At 44.1% G+C, this 22,267-nt stretch overlaps 1 protein-coding gene across 2 annotated transcripts in view; it reads left to right on the forward strand.

Annotated features, from left to right (window-relative positions):
- Positions 1 to 22,267, forward strand: part of CEP83 (centrosomal protein 83) — a 65,045-nt gene that overhangs the window by 13,747 nt on the left and 29,031 nt on the right. For both annotated transcript variants that reach the window (XM_082254461.1, XM_082254462.1), the window contains exons 3-6: positions 5,005 to 5,097; positions 13,192 to 13,323; positions 15,775 to 16,026; positions 20,601 to 20,732. In XM_082254461.1, the coding sequence (XP_082110587.1) occupies positions 5,005 to 5,097; positions 13,192 to 13,323; positions 15,775 to 16,026; positions 20,601 to 20,732 (609 nt within the window). The remainder of the gene's footprint in view (positions 1 to 5,004; positions 5,098 to 13,191; positions 13,324 to 15,774; positions 16,027 to 20,600; positions 20,733 to 22,267) is intronic.

Raw genomic sequence — 22,267 nt, forward strand, 5'->3', positions numbered from 1 at the left:
CCCTCCCAAAGAGTGACTTATCTCGGATACGAGATTTCCTCTCTAGATCAAAAGATTTTTCTCCCGCAACTCAAGGTTTTAAAGATGTGTCAGATGGTAGCTTCTTTACAAACCAACCAGTGGGTCTCTCTAAGGGATATAACAAGAGTCATAGGTCTCATGACCTCCTGTTTTCCAGCTGTCCCTTGGGCACGGTACCAACAGCGTCCCCTTCAAAGATTCCTGTTAAGGAACTGGGACGGATTCCCAGATACCTTGGACATAAAGGTGAAAATTCCCACCAGGGTAAAAAGAGCCCTATGGTGGTGGAGATCACCTCTTTACCTTACAAAAGGGTTGAATTGGGTCATTCAGGTATCACTAAGAATTACTACAGACGCAAGCTCTTCCGGATGGGGGGGCACATCTCCAGAGCCAACTAGCTCAGGGAGAATGGTCCCCTGGAAGCACAGATCTCGTCGAATCAGAAGGAACTCATGGCAGTACACAAAATCCTTAGAGGTCTTTCAGATGGACATAAAGGGAAGTCATCTGCAGATTCGATCTGACAACATAGCAACGGTGGCATACCTCAACAAACAGGGAGGTACGCGAAGTCGGAGGTTACAGGGTATAGCCCAGAAAATATTCTCTTGGGCCGAGCTCAATCTTGCCTCCATTTCAGCCATTCATCTAAATGTATTAGCAGACCACCTCAGCCGCCACCAGGGGTGTCAGGACAATTGGTCCCTCAACCCAAAAGAATTAGCAAACATTGCAGTCGAGTGGGGCCTTCCAGAAGTGGACCTTTTTGCATCTCAAATGAACAGCAAAACAAAACTGTATTTTTCCCTGAACCAATGGGATCAGTCCCTGGTGGTCAATGCCTTTTGCACACCCTTGGTCTTTCAATCTCTGCTATGCCTTCCCTCCAGTCAAGTTAATCTCGGAGGTCCTCCAGAAATTCCTCCAGGAGGACACAGATCTGATTCTAATGGCTCCTTTTTGCCCCAAAAAAACATGGTTTTCACATCTACAGGCCCTAAGCACTAAACCTCCAATAGTCCTGCCCTGGAGACAGGACCTGTTGACTCAGGGTCCAGTGACCCATCCATACATCAGATCCTTAAACCTAACAGCTTGGTATCTGAAGAACAGATACTAAGTTCCCAAGGATTCTCAGACAAGGTAATTGAGACCTTGATCAATTGTCGAAAACCTGTCACAAGAGCTATATATTCCATGGTATGGAAAAAGTTTCACTCTTGGATGACTGAAAATCACAGGCCTTCTCCAGATGTACCATCTATTTTGGAATTTTTACAAGAGGGCGTCGATAAGGGCCTCTCCCTTAGTACTTTGAAGGTGCAGGCTGCTGCCATTAGCATTTTTCTTCAGTATTCCCTTCGGGAAAATCCCATTTATAGCTAGGTTCTTCAAGGCAATTGCACAGGCTAAGCCTCCAATGATTAGAACATGTCCAACTTGGAACCTATCTCTGGTCCTTCAAGCTTTGGTAACAGTCCCTTTCGAACCCTTGAAGGACTTAACAGAAAGACTACTCACTCTAAAAACTTCATTTTTAGTTGCAGTGACGTCAGCTAGAAGAGTTAGTGAACTGCAGGCCCTCTCAATTAGGGAGCCCTTTCTTATGATTTTTGAAAACCGAATAGTGTTTAAAAGCAATCCAGGGTTTTTACCTAAGGTAGCTACTTCCTTCCATAGAGCACAGGATATTGTACTACCTACTTTTTGTAGTTCTCCAAATAATGAAAAAGAGAAGAATTTTAGTTTTTTGGATGTCAGAAGAGCTCTTCTGACCTACCTGGAGGTGACTAAAACCTTTAGGAAATGTGATACCCTATTTGTGCTTTTCTCTGGTACACATAGGGGTGAAAAAGCTTCAAAAGCTACCATAGCTAGGTGGATAAAACAGACTATTACAGAAGCCTATATAGCAAAGATAGTGGTTCCACCATGTATCAACGCACATTCAACAAGGGTCTTGGGCCGAAAGGGCCGGTGCCTCACCAGAGCAGATCTGTAAGGCAGCTACCTGGTCTAACTTTTCGACCTTTGGTCGAAAGGTACTCCAGGCAGTAGTCCCTCCCTAGACTGGTAAGTTTCTTGCTCATCGTCTCATGGGCTGTCCTGGAAGACGACTCGAGAAAAGCAGAGTTAGACTTACCGGTAACTCCTTTTCTAATAGTCTTCCAGGACAGCCGGATTCCCACCCAGCGTTATCTTGTATTATGTATAATATATGTTTTACAGGATGTCCTACGGTTCTCGAGAATACTGAAGGTGAGGACCAGGGGACCGCCTTTTATTTGATTTGAATGGGTTTCCTGTCCTGGTAGGAGGAGCCCTAGGTCTCATGGGCTGTCCTAAAAGACTATTAGAAAAGGAGTTACTGGTAAGTCTAACTCTGCTTTTTTTTAAACGAGTAACAAATGGCTTTAATAAAAGCAAGAGAGGAGGAGGATTGGGTTGGAAATGAATCGCCCTATCATACACCCAATGCTTGGCAAATAATAATAATAATAAAAAAGTAAACATATACATTCTATGAAAATTATTAAAATGTATTAAAGTATAACTAAAGGCAAAAGGTTTTTGTTAGTTTTGGACAGAGTGGGGAGGAATTAGAATGCCAGTCAGGTTTTTAGTGCTGGCTGTGTCCCCTGTTAGGGATATTCACACTCTATATTTGTCATGTTTACCGTTATCATAGATATTGAAGTAAATCCGAAAATTTGGGTTGTCCTCAGAACAAGAATAGAGGAAAAACCACCCAATGGGGACACTAGTTTTAATGACAACCAGGGATTTCATCGCTTTGGGAGGATTTCTTCTCACTTCCTGTTTTGGCTATAGGACAGGAAATGAAGAGGACTCTCCCCAGTGGAAGACAGATGGCAAAATAAAAAATGACAAGGGTTATAACTTTCCCTTACTGTATCCAAAATGGGGGGAAAAAAATTTGACTTTAGTTCTACTTAAAGGACAATGCTATATTAAGATTTATTAAGCGAAAATACAATTGGCTAAATTGTTACAAGACCTATCGTTTTAAAGTGTGGGTGCATGCATAATTGTTATCTTGCATTTTGAGGGTGTTTACATAAAAAAAAAAAAATAAAAAAAAAAGGAAAAACATAAGATTGCTTTACAATTAAAAAGGTACAGTTTATTTACTAATAACTGTTCTTGTATCTTTGTGACATCTCAGGAATGTATTCATACTTAGCATGGATGCACTTACCATGAAAAAATATATCTGATGCTAGGTCCACTTTAGGGATTTCCTTCAGACTGGCCTAGATCTAGGCCTTTAATTCGGTTTGCTAAAGCTACACGTGACCACAATTCTTTTGATTACAAAATCTAGACGGGCTAAAGAGTCTTTGGTAATAGAATTCCTCAGAGTGGTGCTGATGATTCGCCCTCCCAGGAAAAAGTATTTCTTCAGTGGGACTTGTCCTGTTTTAACAACTTAGCCTCTTGTTTCAACGGAACAATGTTCCATAAAGGACCTAACTTATAAATATGTAAAGATGTTCCTCGTAGCTGTAAAAGGTGTTCCTTGTAGCTGTAGCCTCTGGTAGATGAGTTGCAGAACTACATGCCCAAGGAGCGTTGGAAAGATATACTTCATCTTTCTAGACTGAGTGAAACTTCAGCCATTGGACCATTTTGTTCCCAAGGTAGCAACATCTTTCTATATGTCAGAAAACTGGGCATGACCTAACCTATCCAGAAGTTCAAACTGGTACTTTGGGTACTTTGCATGAGCTTGATGTCTCCAGGACTCCAATAAAATATCTTTCTGCCACTGCTTCATTTAGAATGATCATTGGAGAGACTGTCATTTCAGCCGGGAGGAACAGAGGTAAAGAGGCCACTTCCAGAACGCTAGCCGTTGTATTGTTAAACTCATACAAAGTACTTATAGAGCAATGGGCCTGGATCTGCCTTCCATAGTCATTGTGCACTCTACAACAGCGATTGCAGCTTCCTGGGTGGCTCACTCCAGAGTTTCCATGTAATTAATTTGCACGACAGCCTTGTGGGCTTCATATCATACTTTCCTGAGGCGTTACCAGGTTGACCCAGGAGTCCTGTCCACTGTGGAATTTGGCAGACCAGCAATACAAGCTTCTGTCCTGCCCTTTTTAATAAAATAATTTTTTTGTGCATTAACGCACCCTGTCAGCTAGTAATCACTGATAATTTGCCTTCTAGGCACCAGGAAAGTGGAAAATTGTATCATACAGTATACTTACCGTAATCTTCCTTTCCTGGTGCCTGTTCATGTGGCTTGTTACCAAGAATACTGAGGTCCTTTTTAACCTTTTATTTTATTTTCTGCTATTCTCTGGTCCTGAGAAAGTGCTTTAGAGGCAGAGTTTTTTTAGAGCTAGGCAGCAGGAAAGCAAAATTATCTTAAGTATATGATACAATTTTCCCTGAATACACTCAGAAAAAATATAGTTGTTGCTTTTATTTTTTTGTAATAACTGCAGTCATATTAACCCCTTGGCGCTAGGTCCCGCTGGTTACATAATTGACAAACTCCTGATTGCAAGAAGCAATCAGGAGCTTTTCGTGAGCTTCTGGTCACTGTGCCGGGAGCACACAGGACGCACACTCTCAGCACCGCTCTATCGGCACTAATGCACATGAATATGCAGCCCCCTCTGTGCCAAGGCCCAGTCGCTGAGAGGCCTCGTATTTGTGTGCGGTTGGCACCTAGGGGTTAACAGACCAAAATGAATGCATTTCATATTTCCTTAAAGCAGAACTGAAGACAACATTTGTTTTGTCATCACTATTAAGTTTGCATGTGATTTTTCTCTTGCAGAGTACATAGAAAAAGCTAAAACCTGATTGGTTGCTGCCAATAAAAGCCATGCTTTTAATTTTTTTCTCAAGTGCATTCTTGGTTGCTGAGATCATACTTTTATAAAAAACAAATTGCACATCCTTGTTTACCGGTTAAATAACTTTTTTTTTTTATTTTAGGTGCTGTCGCCTCAGAAACTAGACCTATTAAAAATTCAAATTCAGCAAGACATAGAAGCTCCTATGCGACAACATTGTCAAAAATTGGCTGAAGTAAGTTATACCTTTTTAATTTTTGTTCTCCATTGAAAGAACTGGTTCAGCCTCCAGTGGAGCACCAGTTTTAAATAAGCAAAAGCAATAGAATAGGCATGGTTGGTATAAAGATAGAAACCTATTTTTTTATTTATTTAATGTTAAAGCAGAATTCTAGGAATTCAGTCACTGTCTAAAATCTGGCTCACTATAGTCCAACTAGGTACATGACACCTTGTGGGATTATCTATTATTTACACCTCACTGTTTTACTGAGCACCAGGAGTACAGCAATCACTTTACTCCTGGCATTTTGACAGGAGAGACACTGCTCTCTTATACAGCAGCACCTCTTCTCGCCCCTCCCCTCTACTGCCCATTCACAGGAGGCTTTGTGTTTTTTTAAATGGGTTCACATAATACAAAGCCCTCTTTAAATAGGCCAGAGGAGGGGAGGGACAGAGAGAAAAGCTGCATATGACTCTGCAGATTCAGGAGCTGAGACCCAAGGGTCTAGCGCCAGAGCACCGGAAGTATAGTGATAGCTGTACTCCAGGCGCTTAGTAAAAACAAAAATGTAATTAAAAAGATGAGCTCACAAGGTAACTGACATTTAGGAGGCTGCAGTTGGGCTTTAACCACTTGCCGACCGCCGCACGACTATCTACGGCGGCGGTCAGCCCCTCACAGGCAAAGTGACGTAGGTCTACGTCGCTCGCCTGTGAGGGTTTAGGGAGCGAGCGCCGCCGGAGGCGCGCTCCCGCTCCCGCGTGGTCACGGACCCCCCCGCGCGTGTGACCGGCGGACCCGATCGCCGCCGGCCACTCTGCGATCGGCGGGGGAGAGGGAGAAAGTCAGGCAGCTTGTGTAAACAAGCTGCCTGTCATTCTCCTCTCTGTATGAGAGCTGATCACATGGATCTACTATGTAGATCCATTGATCACTCTGCATACAGTTGAAGCCACAGCCAATCACAGTTAGAATCACGCCCCTAGGGACACACACAGCCCCTCCCTCTCAAATAAAGTTAACCCCTTCACTACCAGTGTATTTTTACAGTAACAGTGCATATATATAGCACTGATTACTGTAGAAATGTCACTGGTAACCCCAAAAGTGTCAAAAATGTCAGTCAAGGGTCCGATCTTTCCGCCGCAATGTCGCAGTACCGCAAAAAAAATCGCAGATCGCCGCCATTACGCGTTAAAAAAAAAAACAACAAAAATGACAAAAATCTTTCCCTTTGTTAGTAAACGCAATAACTTTTGCGCAAACCAATCAAAATACGCTTTTTGCGATTTTTTTTTACCAAACATAGGTAGCATAAAACAAATTGGCTGAAAATATTAAAAAATTTTGATTTTTACATTTTTTTTGGGGGAATTTCATATAAAAAAAAGGGAAAAATATTGCTATTTTTGCAAAATTTACGCTCTTTTTTTGTTTATAGCGCGTGATCAAAAAATCGCACAAGTGATCAAATACCGCCAAAAGAAAGCTCTGTTTGTGGGAAAAAAAGGACGCCAAATTCGTTTAGGTACAGCGTCGCACGACCGCGCAATTGTCCGTTAAAGTCACGCAGTGCCGAATCGCAAAATACCCTCTGGTCGTTTAGCAGCCAAATCCTCCGGGGCTTAAGTGGTTAAAGCGGAGTTCCACCCTGGATTTTTTTTTTTTTTTTTTAATACCCCCGGGACAGTCAGGGCTAGTGCATTCCACAATGGCTAGCCTCTGATCTGTCCCGGGTTGCACTTACCTGTTAGGACAAATACTTACCTTGCAAACATCTTGTCCAGCGCTGCCATCTCAGATGTGGGCAGCTTGAAGCCAGCGCGTCCTCTTCGGCGTCTTCTTCCGCCTTCTTTGGTCCCACGATGCCCTGCGCCGGCCCCGACGTCACTTCCGGGTCGCGCGCATCATCCCTCCACAGCTTCTGGGCATGCCCAGAAGCTGTTTAGAAGGGGATGACGCCCGCGACCCGGAACTGACGTCGGGGCCGGTGCAGGCGCAATGATTCCTGGGAGCTATGACGTCCAGCTCCCAGGAATCATTGCAGAGCCAGGAAGTGACGACGGGCCGCGGCCGAGGAAGGAGGAAGAAGGAAGTAAGGTAAGTATATTTTCTTCGCTACGAGGTAAGTAAAAAAAAAAATAAATATGCGATTATCCATTTCTTTTTCAGGTGACCCGGAGCGAGAAGATGGAGGTAAGTATAAAAATAGGGTGGAACTCCACTTTAAGCATTTATATCTTGAAATGGTTGTCACCTTTCCTTCTTATATGTCATGTTTTTTAATATAAATTGAGTGCCTTTTAACAGATTGGCCCACGGGATCTCTTAAACCTAGTACACATGGGCCAAATGTCCAGTGGCATTAGCTGGTTCAATAGAAACCGGCCGACATTCGGCCCATGTGTACTGCGTTCGGCCGGCTTCTGTTGAGGGGCATATCTGGAAAAGGTCTGCTGTTTGGCTCCCAATCAGTGCTCTCAGCCACTGTCAGAACACAATAGAACAGCAGGGGAGATCGCTGTACTAATGTTGGACAGTTAGTACAGCAGTTCCTCCGGTACTGTCAGTTTTTCTTCATTCAGCCCTGCTGGGTTAAATTAAAAAAACAAAAAACAAAAAAAAAACTACTAGTGTGTACTAGGTTCTAAGCCTGGTACACACAAATCTTTTTTTTCTGGTTGAATGAAAAAAAAAATGAACAGCTCCGGCCGGAGCCGCTGTTCTAACGATCCGACATTAGTACATCGATCTCCCCTGCTGAGCTGTTGTGTTCTGACAGGGAGACGGCTAGCCATTGGCTGAGAGTGCTGATCGGGAGTCGGTCGGCTGCTGGTTTTCCAGCATGCTCATTCTACCAACATCTGGCCGGTGTGTACTAGCCATTTCTCTCAGATTTCGCGGCAGCTCAACCTACATGGCAATGATGTTATGAGAGAATTTTAGTTCTTGCCTTTTTTAAAGTAAATTTATAGATCCTAATTTATTTTTCTTTAGTTTTGTATAAAAAGTAAGTGGGTTAGAACCCCTGTCAGCTTTTTTTTTTTTTTTTTTAAACTTAGGAATGTACTTAATTTTGTTGCCAGCAGTTTAGACATTAATGGCTGTGCGTTTGTTATTTTGAGAGTACAGCAAATTTACACTGTTATACAAGCTGTACACCCACTACTTTGTGGCAAAGTTGTCACATGAAAAGATATAATAAAATATTTACAAAAATGTACTCCCTTTTGTGAGATACTGTAAGTATTCACAGCCTTTGCCATGACACTCAAAACTTAGCTCAGGTGCATCCTATTTCCACTGGTCATCCTTGAGATGTTTCTACAACTTGATTGGAATCCACCTATGGTAAATTTAGTTGATTGGATATGATTTGGAAAGGCACACACCTATCTATATAAGGTCCTACAGTTAACTGTGCATGTAAGAGCAGAAACCAAGCTGAGACAGGATTGTATCGAGGTACAGATCTGGGGAAGGGTACAGAAAAATTACTGTAGCATTGAAAGTTCCAATGAGCACAGTGGCCTTCATCTTCCTGGAACCACCAGGACTCTTCCTAGAGTGGGTCGCCTGGCCAAACTGAGCGATAGGGGGAGAAGGGCCTTAGTCAGGGAGGTGACCAAGAACCCGATGGTTACTCTGACAGAGCTCCAGCATTTCTCTGTGGAGAGAGGAGAATCTTCCAGAAAAACAACAATCTCTGCAGCACTTCACTACTCAGGCCTGTAAGGTGGCCAGACGGAAACCAATGCTCAGTAAAAGGCGCATGACCGCCCATATTGAGTTTGCCAAAAGGCACCTGAAGGACTCAGACCATGAGAAACAAAATTCTCTGGTCTGATGAAACAAAGATTGAACTATTTGGCCTGAATGGCAAGTGTCATTACCTGGCCAATACCATCCCTACAGTGAAGCCTGGTGGTGGCAGCATCCGTAACTGGGCTGACTAATCAGGATTGAGGGAAAGATGAATGCAGAAATGTTCAGAGACATCCTTAATGAAAACCTGCTCCAGAGTGCTCTGAACGTTAGTCTGGGGTGAAGGTTTATCTTTTAACAGGACAACACCCCTAAGCACACAGCCAAGATAACAAAGGAATGGCTACGGGACACCTCTGTGAATGTCCTTGAGTGGCCCAGACTTGAACCCGGTTGAGCATCTCTGGAGAGATCTGAAAATGGCTGTGCACCGATGCTCCTCATCCAACCTGATGTAGCTTGAAAGGCCCTGCAAAGAAGAATGGGAGAAACTTCCCAAAAATAGGTTTGCCAAGCTTGTAGCATCATAAATAAAAAGATTTGAGGCAGTAATTGATGCCAAAGGCGCTTCAACAAAGTATTGAGCAAAGGCTGTGAATACTTATGTACATGTGATTTTTTTTTTTTTTTCTCTTTCGTTCCTTGACGGACACAGCTCCTTATTCTTCTTAACCATTGGGTTATACTGCCCCTTACAAGAATAAAACACTAGGAAGGAAAAAGCTTCAATACGCATATGGGCAGTCCCAGGGGGTATACTCCCACTCTCAGCTATAGGCACTAGTCTGGAGTAAGCACCTAGTTCCTTACTGGGATCTCTGGTCCTGGCGATTTTTTTTTTTTTTTTCTTTTTCTTTTTAAATGGAATTTTTTCCTATCTTTGTTATTTTTTTGTTCCTGTGAGAATCTACATTCAATTGTTAAACTGAAACTGAGCGACGGACTGGATAATCTAGATCCAGAGGATCCCCCCCAGTCTTGCCAGCAAGCAAGGGCAGGCCTCAGCTCTGCAATAGATTGGCCTGCGACAAAGCCCCATTGGACAGGGGCTGGCCTGCGAGTTAAACGTCTCGCGAGGGCGCATACGACCTGGCCTCAGGTCTGAGTCGCAGTGTTCCTCCTGGCCGACAGCCACCCACATTCTAATGGTGCGGTGGTCTGTCCGGAGCAGTGCCCACTCTGTTCCTGGTATGGTAAGTAGCTGTCCCCCCCCTCTACTCCTGGAGGGTTTTGGGGTGGAGGTGGTCCCATCCCTGGGACAGTGGGACCCCCAAGTTCCCCTCCTTCCCTCCCAGCCCCTCTAAACATTCTGTGGTCACTGTGGGGCTTAAGGCCCCCCCTCCCTGGGTGAGTTTATGAGCTGGCTTTTGCCACATGCTCTAAAGGGGAGCTTGTTGGAGTTGCTGTTGACCGTATTTTTCCTGGTGCGCATTGGAGGGTTGAGCAGGGTTCCCTGCCACCCTAGGGGGTTGAGCAGGGTTCCCTGCCACCCCGGGGGTTGGTGACTAGGGCAGGGATGTCCTCTGGGCTCCCTGCTGTGGCTGTTGGGCTGGGGGAGCGGATGGTTTAGCATCCACGGGTCTGCACCTCACGCGGCTGGATCCAGGCCACAAATTGCGGCCGGATCCGGCCAAAAATTTAAGCTGGGGCTTTGCGGCCTAGTGGTTGGAAACTATGTGGGGCGGCCACTGTGAGGGTGACTTAAGCCACTGCCTCCCTTTTGGGCATCCGCCTTTCCCTCTGCTGCCCCTGGGTGGTCGGCTTCGCTGGAGCTCGCGTCCAGGCGGCTGGGCGCCCACAAAAGTTCAGGCTGCGGCCTAATAGGCCATGCGGCTGAGTCTGGCGCCTCCGTTGGGGGGCGCCCCCAGTGAGTTTGGTTGAAGCCCCCACTCTTCCTTTGGGCATCTGCTGGACTGGGATCGATGCATTTGCGGCTAGGCCATGCGATCAGCTTGGTGTGTCCCTTGGAAGGGGTGGCGCTGTGGGGGCAGTTCATTTTTGATGACAGCCTTGCTGCCATTATTATGTGGGGCACCTGCCCCTTTTTAGCACTGCGGGACCATCAGGGTACCCTGTCTGCGCGTCCCCGTCACGGCAGGCAACACCCCTTTCAAGGGGGCTATTTCCTATTATACGGGCCTCTCTGGAGGGACACGGAGGGCAACCCATAGTCCCCTTTTTTGCTGGGTCCAGTAGGTGGTCCATTGGTGGGCCCTCGGTCGGCTTTCCCTTTGCGGGATCGCAGTCGGTGGCCCTCCCCTGATTGTTACATCAGATCCTGAAATTGTTTTGGCCGCCACAGATGTAAGTCACCCTGCTGGGTACTCAGATAGCGAGGATGATTCCTCCTGCTCCTTTAGCTGCGCATGAAAATGCGCTGGTGGATGCACTGTTTGTGTCAATGTGTGAAATTTTAAAAATGGAGGTTGTGGCTGATGCCGCGTTGGAGGTGCCGGTCCCTTTCGGCACCCACAGGCTCTCCAAAGCGACAAGGGTTTTCTCCTTTCCACTTACTTTGACAACATTGTCACAAAACAGTGGGGTTGTCCAAAACGCAGTGGTTCCTAAGCATTTTTGCCTGGCGGTATCTTTTGAGGATTAACTGCTTTATGCTGCTGACTCGTCGGTTTCTATTTTGAATAAAGCTACCTTCATTCCAGTTGAGGAGTCCCCGGCCTTTACAGTTCCAGCTGATAGGAGGGTGGAGGCTCTGGCCTGCCATATATTCACTGTGGTTGGTTCGGCACTTAGGCCGGTATTTAATATTGCCCTGGTGTCGCAAACTGACCGAGTGGGCTAAACTTTTACGCCGGGACCTGGAGAGGAAACAGCTTCCCCCCTATCTTGCGGAGCTGGTGGATCAGTTGATCCAGGGGCTACAGTTTATCTGTAATGCTTCTTTGGATTTCTAGGCTGTCTTTATCAGCAGTGGTCCTTCGGTATATTTTCAGGCTGAAATGCTGGTCTGCAAATCGGACTATTAAAAAGGCCTTATCTGATCTTCCCCTTTTAGGGGTTCGACTGTATGGGGCTTCCTTGGATGACACTGTTAAGGGTCTCACAGGGGGGGAAGAGTACTCCTTCTTCCGCCAGCTACCAAAGGAAAAGAGCCACATCGTAGATGTGGGCCATTCTCCTCGGCTCATGAGAGTTTTTTCGTCCCAGCGGAGGTTCCAAGAGGACCTGGTCTGGCAAGCCACGAGCAGGCTCCTCCAGACCTGCGGACAAGGCTGCCTCTGCATGAAGGGGCCCCTGACCCGTATCTGGAGTGGGGGGGCGTCTTCGCTGGTTTCTGGATCCATGGACCTCCCTGGTACAGGACGAGTGGGTCCATGAAGTTATTCGGTCAGGCTACAAGATCGAGTTAGGTCTTATCCTCCAAAAAGTTTCTCCCTTTCCACCCTGCCCTTGTCCCCAGATTGCTTACAGGGTCTCTTTGGGGCAGTGCAAGACTTGTTACTTTAAGGGGTGATTGTTCCGTCTTGACTTCAGAATTTTTTCAGGGGTTTTTACTCAAACCTCTTTACGGTTCCCAGAAATGAAGGCAAGGTGCGTCTGGAGGGACACACTCCCTCCTTGTCCTCGTTGGGGAATATTTATAAAGCAGTGAATCTAATATTTACAAACCTTCACTACAGTTGAATCTTCCAGGTGCATGTGTTTTGAATGACAGTGATTTTATTTACCACCATGGATTGTTTGGTAAGGCCTTGTTCACATGGGGCGTACTACAGCGTGCGCTCATGCGAGAGCCAATCTTTACCCACACAGGTATTCCATGCATCCCTGTGAAAGTAGTCGCACTAATGTTGGGACGCAGCTGCTGCCTCCAATTTGAGGGTACACAGCCACGAACGCAGCCAGTGTGGGTTCAGGGACATGCACCCGCCCAGAGAGGTCAGACTAGGAGCAGCGGCTATGTTCTTGCAGCTGCTGTGTCCCAATTAACATCAATGGGACTGCTGGCAAAACATCTGTGCATCCCCTTGCTGGTAAACGCAGCCTTGCACGGGTGTATTCTCTAGTACGCCCCATGTGAATGAGGCCTAAAAGTCACCTTCGCTGCTTTATAAATAAGACCATATGGGTTTCGTTTAGCCATGCAGTGCTCTGCTTTCTTATTGGAGATGCTTTATAAACTGAGTGTAATGGATGCTCTAAATGTTACATATCTATTTGTAACATAACTGAGATATATAAAGTCTTAATGTACATAAAAGTAGAAAACATCTAAACTGTATATTGCAGTTGAAGATAATAGAACTTCTTGTCTTCAATATTTATAAATATTTTGATTAAAACTAGATTTCTGAGACTGATCGTGAATTCATTTTCTAGGATGCTGAAAAATATCGCGGAGACTTCAACAGACTGCGTTATGAAACAAGTATTCTAGCAGCTCAGATTGAGCAACAAAAAGAAGAGCAGGCACGTGTCTTAGCAGAGCAGAAGATCAAGTATGAAGCTGAGGTATGATAATATGTTAATAAAAACAGATGGTTCTGCTCAATAACCTGTAGAGAGAAAGAATATTAATGAATTATTAAAAGCCTTTTCATTTATTTATAATTAGTTAATGCTGATGAACTTGCATAGATATTTGAAAATTCTATTACATGTAAGATGGATATATGAACCTATTTTTATTTGAAATAAGAAACCAAAAACATACAATAGGAGACCTTGTAGAGTGAAAAGATTGATTGGTTGGCATGACAAATGCCTCCTGAGCCAGTGGTACAACTGCATTTATGACAAAACAAAGGATTCCCTTATCCACACAGTAAGAGATCATCAGTTCTTGGTCATAGAGAGCTGTTATCACAAGGACATGACAGCTAAAAGGAACTTCATGACATGAAATAAATACAAAACAGGATTCAAAAAGATTACTGGATATGCCCACTTTAGGCTACAGTTTGCTTACTGTTTCTCCTGTCTATGAAATATGAACTTATTTTTGTGAGACTGTTTTGAGCTCCATTTTTCTGTGGCCTCCAACTGGCCATGCTTCCCAGACTTTTAGTGTAGTGGATTGAATCTTAATTTTAACCTTAAAATAGGAACTGAACTCTGGAACCTATGCCCAAAAAAACTCTGGCAGAGGGCAAAAGACTAGTCACCTGTATTACCTGTGATTTTGTCTCACTTTGACTTTTTCCTCTGTGTAGAGGTGGCCAGTCATCTGGTAGAGGCAGGGCTCTTTCTTTTAGGAGTGACATCACCAAATCTCATCCCAATTCTCCTGAGGTTAGCAGCCAGATCTCACACTGCAGATGTACAGCTATGAGGCTTTGTTTTCACAGGGGTGTCTGTCTAGGCACCCTTCCATGCAAGGAATTGCACTGCAGGTTTTATTTTTTTAGGAGGAATTCCATACAAAATTATTATCAGGGTACTGCTTAGAGACATGTACCATATCTAAATTTTCCCTTTAATATAGCAAATATTTACTTTTTACATTCAGTTCAATTTTAGGATAGCACACATTTTAACAATTGCCTTTAGATTTGGCAGAAACTGTGTAATGCAAGGACCTACCTTTTTTTTTAATAATCAATTCAATTTATTTAGTCAGGTAATGCTTGTAATTGGTAAATTGAAAGGAGATTGTACAGTATTTTCTTTGTTCAGTAATTGCTTAAAGTGGTTGTAAAAGTTCACACAAGTTACTAGCCTGAGGTAATCCAGAGATTAAACAAATCCTCCCACATAAACTGTACCAGTTTATCTTCAGCCCTCTCTTCTCTACAGCCATTTAGAATAAATAATTTATACAGTATTTCTCAGCTCCAGAAAGCAGGGAGCAAGAATCTGAGGTCTCACACCCTACACCGCATAGAGCAGGGAGCTGAGGGTAATCTGAGATCTGAGTGAAGGGGAAGAACACACCTCCCTCTAAACAATCTCCTAGGGAAATATGCAGTGCTGAGGCTGTCAATCACCTGCTGTGTGCTTGAGGGGGAAGGGGCAGTCTTCTAGGATTGTGGTGTCCACATAGACTGTCAGAAGTGACTCATGCAGATAGTAGAGGAATGAGAGAGGAGACCGAAATCACGTATGTATTTTCTGCATTTAATTGTTGGCACATTAAAGTAGAACTTAAGGCATTTTTTTTCCATTTTGGATAGACTAAGGGAGGGTTAAAACCCATGTCAGGTTTTTGACATCTGTGTCCTATTGGGGAGATTTTATTTTCCCTTTCTACCTCATTGCCACAACAGGATGTAAGAGAAAAGCTCTCCTAAGTGAGGGAATCCCTGGTTGTCCCCAGGACTCTTGTCCCTATTGGTATATTTTCCTTTTATTACTGTTTTGGGGACAACCCGCAATTTGTGATTTTCTTTCAGTGATAATGGTAAATTGGACAAATAGAGAGGGTGAATCTTCCTAAAGGGAACACACATAACAATAAAAATTTGACAGGTGTTCTAATCCCTCTCCACTCTATACAAAGCTAAAAAAAAATGCCTTTAATTATAAGCACACATTTACAGACTACATAGAACCAGTGACTCCAGTCTGTCTTCGAAGAGGTTTTACAGCCTTTACCCCTACTAGGGGTCACAGAGTGTTTTATAATTTAAAGCATGTAATGTAGTAAGGCGCAGCACTGTTTAATTTCTATTCTGCTAGTAAAAAAAAGTTGTTAAAAATGCTCTAAAATGTGTCCAATTCATGTTTTGATGCTTCAGTTCTATGTCCATTGGATACTATTTCAGATTGTTATATTGTAATTTGTTTATATTGCTTTAAAATTGAGCTCTATCTATGAGTAGTTTGTGTGAGTTTCTGTGTATTTTTTTTTTTTTTTTTAAACCCTAGCTATACATAGTGGAATTAAAGCACATTAGAATGCTAAGTAAGCCTGGGTGTTTGGGTATGATAGAACTTATATTGTATGTTTAATGATTCTTGTAGGTCTCACAGCTGGAAAAAGATAAAGAGGAGCTTCATAATCAGATAATCAGCATTGATCCCACAAGAGATAGCAAACGCGTGGAGGCTCTCTTAGCAGAAAAAGTCCAATTATGCCAAACTATAAAAGATTTAAGAGCTGAGGTGACAGAACTTCGAGCATCAAGAGACCATTATGGATCACAAGCTGAAAATGTACAGAGATCGCAAAAGCAGCTGTTTAGTGAGACCCAGGCAACTATCCGATCCCTTGAGGTAAATTTCATTGGACTATTAAGTTGATTTTGTTAACATTGTATGATGATACACTAATATTTATTCAGTGTTTATTCATTTTTGTCAAAGTGTCAGATACTTGTGATACACATAGGGATATGCACAGGAAAGGATTTAGTGCCAGGTATATTTATTGAAAAATTAAAATAATATCCACCCACATGATAAATATCCAGAGGCATACACAGGATCCACACTGCAGCACAACCAGAGAACTAGATGCAGAAAAACAGAAAGCCGAGAAGCTGGCACTGGTGTGCTATACCCGCTCAACTGTCAAGGAAGCAGCGATTGCAGAGTCTACTTACACATGTGGATAAGGAAAGTTAGTGGAGCTGACGGGTAACACTTTTCAGGGACCTTTCTCAAGTGTAACTCCTGCAAATTACACAGCAGTTTTATTCGGAGACCCTGATGAAATACAATGCTCAGAGAAACATCATAATTCTACAGGCTAAATTAAAACCAATGTAACTGGACAGCACATACTCCAACAATGTCAGGTATGGTAATTTCACTGTATTTTTTCAAAACAATTGTATATTAAAACCAGTGGTAATGCTGTAATACCGGATTATACCAGCAGAGGGAGTATCATGTGTCTAATGTTGGACAATACACTGTATCAATTGAAATATAAACAAACTAAATTGCGCCAATTAGGTAAAACTAACTGATATGCTTATTTTAGTCCCGGTTCACACTTCTGTGATGCGGGAACACTGCGAATATGCAGCGTGTTCCCGCATCGCATCCGCACCCCTGGCAGTTCACACTGCTATATGCGATACGCAGGGGGTATCAATTAAAAGTTAACGACACCCCCAGTTGAGATCGCATATCGCAGTGCGATCTGCAAGTTCGCACAGAATCGGATCGCACTAGTGTGAACCACCATGCGATCCGATTCTGCTGCGGATACAAAAAAGGGTCAGGTGCGTGTTTAGTGCGATTGCGGTGCGAATTCAGCCATACAAACTGTATGGCTGAAATTTGCACCGCAGAAAGACCGGTCTGCATGTAATTTAGGAGCAGTGCGCTCTGAATTACATGCGATCTCTGTGATCGCACTAATGTGAACCGGCACTTATACACTGTACAGTACAAGCAAATCAGTTTGTTTCATGCATCATATTGCATAGTGTGTTATTTTGCATTGTATTGCACTGTAATGCATGCAAGTCAGGGTGTTTAAAACTTTTAATAAATTAAAAATGTCTATAGGACTGAAGATTTCCTTATGTTTCTCCAAGGCCTGCAAGTTTAAAATGCAAATGCCGGATCCTGGATCTGCCTACACTTCCAAGTCCTTCAGTTCCACAAGCAAGCCTTCCTCTCAGTAAGGGGATGCCCCCACTTTTAGAAGTGCCATGTCGTCAAGCTTGTCACTGTTAACACAGAAATTGGCAGACCTCAACACTGCTCTGGAGCAACCATTTCTTACAGGGGGTCACTGTCGCTGTCCAAGAGAAAGAATGATACCACAATTTCTGTTCAAACCTGTTCACTGTTTCCAAGGCAGGAGAAGGCATCCTCCCTATGCCATATTACATGTGGTTTCTGGGTTTATTGTTGGCTTCCTGGAAGGCAGTTCTCTATGCCTAATTCCACTAGAGACTGTTAGAACTCCACATTCTGGCTGTGTGGGACAAGAGACCTCATCCTTTTGGACTTTTATGGTGGGTCACAAATTCAGCACTGAAGTTCAGAAAGTTTTATCTCTTATTGGTTTGGAAGGTTCCCATGATGGAGAGTCAGTTGACTCTGCAACACTGCATCTCTCGACTGGAAGCTTATACAACCCAGATTCAGTTAGGCAAGGCCACATCAGTAGCACACAGCATCCATCAAAGAGGAACCAAAATTCTTAAAGCTCAAAGCGAAGCTGACCAAATTCTGGCTTGGGAAAAACCTCACAATTTTGGCTTAGTCCATCGTGCACTTTTGGAGCCTCGACAATTGGCAGGCAGATTTTCTCAGTCGTTAACGTCTGGACTCCGGTTTTTTTTTCACCCCAAGGTGTTTCAGGACCCCTTTTGCAGGTGGTAGATGTTAGACATGGACTCCTGGGATTCCAATTTCAACAACAAACTGACCAGATATTTCTCCTAGTGACTGGTGACACCCTGGAATCAGTTCAACCTGAAGTTCCTTCCTCGTCTGCTCTGCAGAATTAAGATTGAGGGTGTTCCAGTGATTCTCTATGCAGCAAACAGGCACAAAAGGATGTGGTACTCAAACCATATTGTACTCAAACCACATTGTAATGCTGGCAGTCTTTTTGTGGTCACTGCTTCTTTAGTTGTTGTAGCCCAGGTTCAAAAAAGACTGTTAGATTCAGTTATCTTTACACTCTTGAAGCCTGGAAAATGAACTTCTTCATGGGTACGAGTCCTGTTTTTTTCCTCAGACTGGTCTGGATGAGTGTTTGGCTTTAAATACAATCAAGGGATCAAATCTTGGCCTTAGTGGTTCTTTTTCAGAGACCACTTGCCCTCTCACTTCTTAAGAAGGCCTTTGTGCAGGTTATTGCCCATTTGTTCCTCCTGTGCATTCCACTGTTATTCCATGTAATTTCAACTTAGTTCTGTCAGTTTTTCTAATGCCCCCCCCCTTTGAACTTAATGGATATTTAGTTCGCTATCCATTTTGAAAATTTTCCTTTCTCTTTGCCGCCACTTTGTGAGGAGAGTTTCTGAATTGGCAGCCTTATCCTGCTTTGAACCCTATCTTTTGTTACAAAAAGACAATGTGATTCTGAGGCTCAAAGCCACTTTTCTCCGCAAGGTTGATTTTTCCTTCAACTCTAATCAGGAAGTTACTCTACCATTTCTTTTTCGTGCTCAGAAACATCCTTAAGAGATTTTCCTCTATCATCTCAATGTGGTATTTGCTGTTCAAGTTTATCTCTCAGCTTCCTTACAACAGTCACTCTCAGTTTTTCATTCCAAAAGGTTTTACCATTGCTAGGTGGGCTCGACAACGTATCATTCAAATCTGTTCTCTAAGACAGGGTTTGTCCCTTTCCCATTATGGCACACTTCATTACGTCAGTTTGTGCCTCTTCAGGGTTAGTATAAGGTGTCTGTTCCTTGCAAAATTAAGGCTGCCATCTGGTTTTCTTTTTTTACACGCTTTTAAAAAGTGTTTCTTTAAAAAATAATAAACACATCATACTTAATGTTTTTGCACAGAGCAGCCCTGATCCTCCTCTTGTCGGGGGGGGGGGTCCCCCGCTGGCATTTCTTGCCCCTCCTTCTTGCTGATTGCCCCCTGAGGGCACTCGTTCGTGCTCCCTTCTGAGTGCACACAGCGTGGTTCAGTCCTGCCCCCTGCTTCCCCCCTTACTGGCTGCGATTGACAGCACATACCTGGTTGGTGAGCCTGACATGCAGAGGAAGGCCTCTCGTACATCTTCGGCTCGAGGGCGACTGATGGTGAGACTGTAACCACTAAAGCACGGCGAGGGAAGAACGCCTGTTATCAGTCCAGCAGTCTGCACTGGTAGTAGCCGATGAGTCACAGAAGGCAAGCCAGAAGCAGCTGACAACAGGCAGAAGGCAGCAGGAAGATGTAGCAGCAAGACGGCAGAATGCAGGCAGACTGGCTCGGATCTTGGCTGGTGACAGACTGTGGATGCCCAGCAGGAGCCCAAAGATGAGAAGGTCGGTAACGGGCGGGCAGATCAGGCATAGACGGCAGACCGCAGAATAATCAGGTCACAAGTATTTTGGCAACGGGTGAAGGATCAAACAGGAGCAGCAAGCAGAAGCAGAATCCGGGGTCAAGCCAGGGATCAAGGCAGGTAGCAGACAGGAGTAGTTGGGAGCAAGCCGGGTCAAGATCAGGGGTCAAACACAGGATCTAGGAACACACTCACAGAACGCTGTAGACCAAACCACAATTAGCCAATGCAGAAGCACTGTTTAAATAGGCAGTTTGGCGCCAGTATTGGTGACAGGTGCATGCTCGCGAATGCGCATTGTAAACCTCTTTTTGGCCAGTTCTCGACTGGCGCATGCGCTTATCTGTGCACCTAGAAACTGCACCTGCGCTATGGCGGAGCCTTTTCTGACACAATGGCTCCTGCCAATCAGGATAGAGAGCCCCCACCCAGTTGAGCTTTCTTTTTTTATTAAATCACAGTTCGCAACGGATTCTTATTTTCTAGACTTCTGTTCTGGCACTGACAGCTTGGTCTCCAGATGTCACCCATTGCAAGGAAAAGGACCCGAGCTTGCCCACCCAGTTGGTGGCTGCATACAAGATCCAAAACCTCCCACTGTAAAGGTGTTAAAGGTATTGCATTTCTCTGGAGCCCTCCTCTGTCTGTAAGCCTATAGCAAGATCAACAGCAAATATTTTAGTATAGTCTGTAATGAAATTCAGTAAACATTACTGCTACAGATTAGAATGTTTTCTCGTAATTGGTCCTCTGCATTTTGCAGGTGAATCACCTGAGTAAAGGTGAACAGTTTGATGTATTTGTCCCACAGTATTTGAATGCTGTTGTTGTGTGAGTTTACACTTTTATGCCTATTTATCCTTTCTAGGCAGAGAAGCAGTCTTTGAAGCTGAGCCTTGAACGGCTGGAAAATGAGCTTCAATCGACTATAGAACAAAATGACATTTTAAATAAGAAACTGCTGGAAGCTGAGAGAAAGGCTTATACACTCAATAGCAAAGTAAGTAATGAATTATTTCCAATAAAAATTTGGATGTTTAAAGTTTGTGTTTAGATAACAGCCTAAACACATTCACAGTTTTTTGGACAAAAAGATCCATCTTTGTTACATTTCAATAGCAAATAACCTGACTTTTTGCCAGGAACACGGCCTGTTGTTATTAGAGGCCTTCAGTGTATGGCTGAGAAGTAAGTAACATACCTGGGAACTATTGAATGCCTGTGAATAGGAACAGATTAGGGGGTAGAGCAGTGCAGGGGTCAGGTGTGTCATGTATAGAGTGCAGGAGTCTGGTATATGTAACATATACAGTTTAGAAGTCAGAAGTACTGTAGATACAGCCCAGCTTACAGCATTACCTTTGATTATCGCATATTGATACACTGCAGATACAATGCAGATACACATCTGCATACTTTTACCTGGTAACTGATACAATTCCCCCAGCCTGGGAGTGTGGGACTGGGGGGGGGGGGGGGTGCTGAATGGGGCTAGTGCAAAGATTGAGTGTGAGGAGATTCAAAATGGGGTGTGCAACGCAAGTTGTGGATGTGACCAAAAGTTCTAAAAGGCTGTTACCTATAGAGCCAATTATAACGCTGATGCTTGAAATAATGGAAAACTGATGAAAAAAATGCTTTCCTTTTATAAACCAACTATAAAACTGTTGTTACCCATAGCAACCAATAAAAAAAACTAGTAAAAAGCTATTTAAAAAAATGAACATCAAGTTCTTTCTTTCAACACAGCAGGCAACCACATTCCCAAAACTGTCCCTGCCCATCCCTCAGACTCACACAGCTTAGAGTATAAATCCCTGCTTGTTCTCCCAGCCCCTACCTCTATCCATAGATATTCATATCCTTTGTCAACAACCTTGATTGTGCACTCATAGAACTGTAGCTTGGATGCGCTTTCCACATCTGCAGAGTGCACAGTCAAAGTTTTTCAGTCCAAATGGTACAAGGAGTTCTTTGTAATTCTTACCTTGTATATTCCTTTACTTCTGGTTTTTGGCTCCTCATACCTCAGCTCTCAACAAAGACTTCTCTCCCACCCTAGGCATTGCACTGCACCTTCACATTCACAGGACTGCTGGGTGCCAAGAACTGCTGTCTCCATAGCTGCGGTGACAGCGGCTCTCCTCTTTGCCCCACTTCTCTTCTTCCTGCTTCTCAGCTGGCCTGCAAAGTGCATCAGCCCCTCCTCTGAATTGGGTATCAGCAAAGCCGATATATCGAGGGCCAATATGCACTTTCCCTGATATATCGGAATCGGCCACCAAGTTGACCCGATATTGCCAATATTTCGGGAAAGTGCTTGTACCAGAGTGATGCCTGCAGCTAGAGGCATCACCCCGGTACCGGCGTCCATAGCGGACGGTCGGCTGTCTTGTAACGACAACCGATGCCTTCCGCGGCTCGCCTGGGTCTCCCGTCCCACCGCCTGCACGGCTGCCGAAGACCCAATCAAAGCCGCATTCGGCTCTGATTGGGTCTCCATATAAAAACCTGGAAGTGATGTCATGACATCAC

Source organism: Pelophylax lessonae, assembly GCF_965119305.1.
Source record: "Pelophylax lessonae genome assembly, chromosome: 4".
Taxonomy (NCBI): Eukaryota; Metazoa; Chordata; class Amphibia; order Anura; family Ranidae; genus Pelophylax; species Pelophylax lessonae.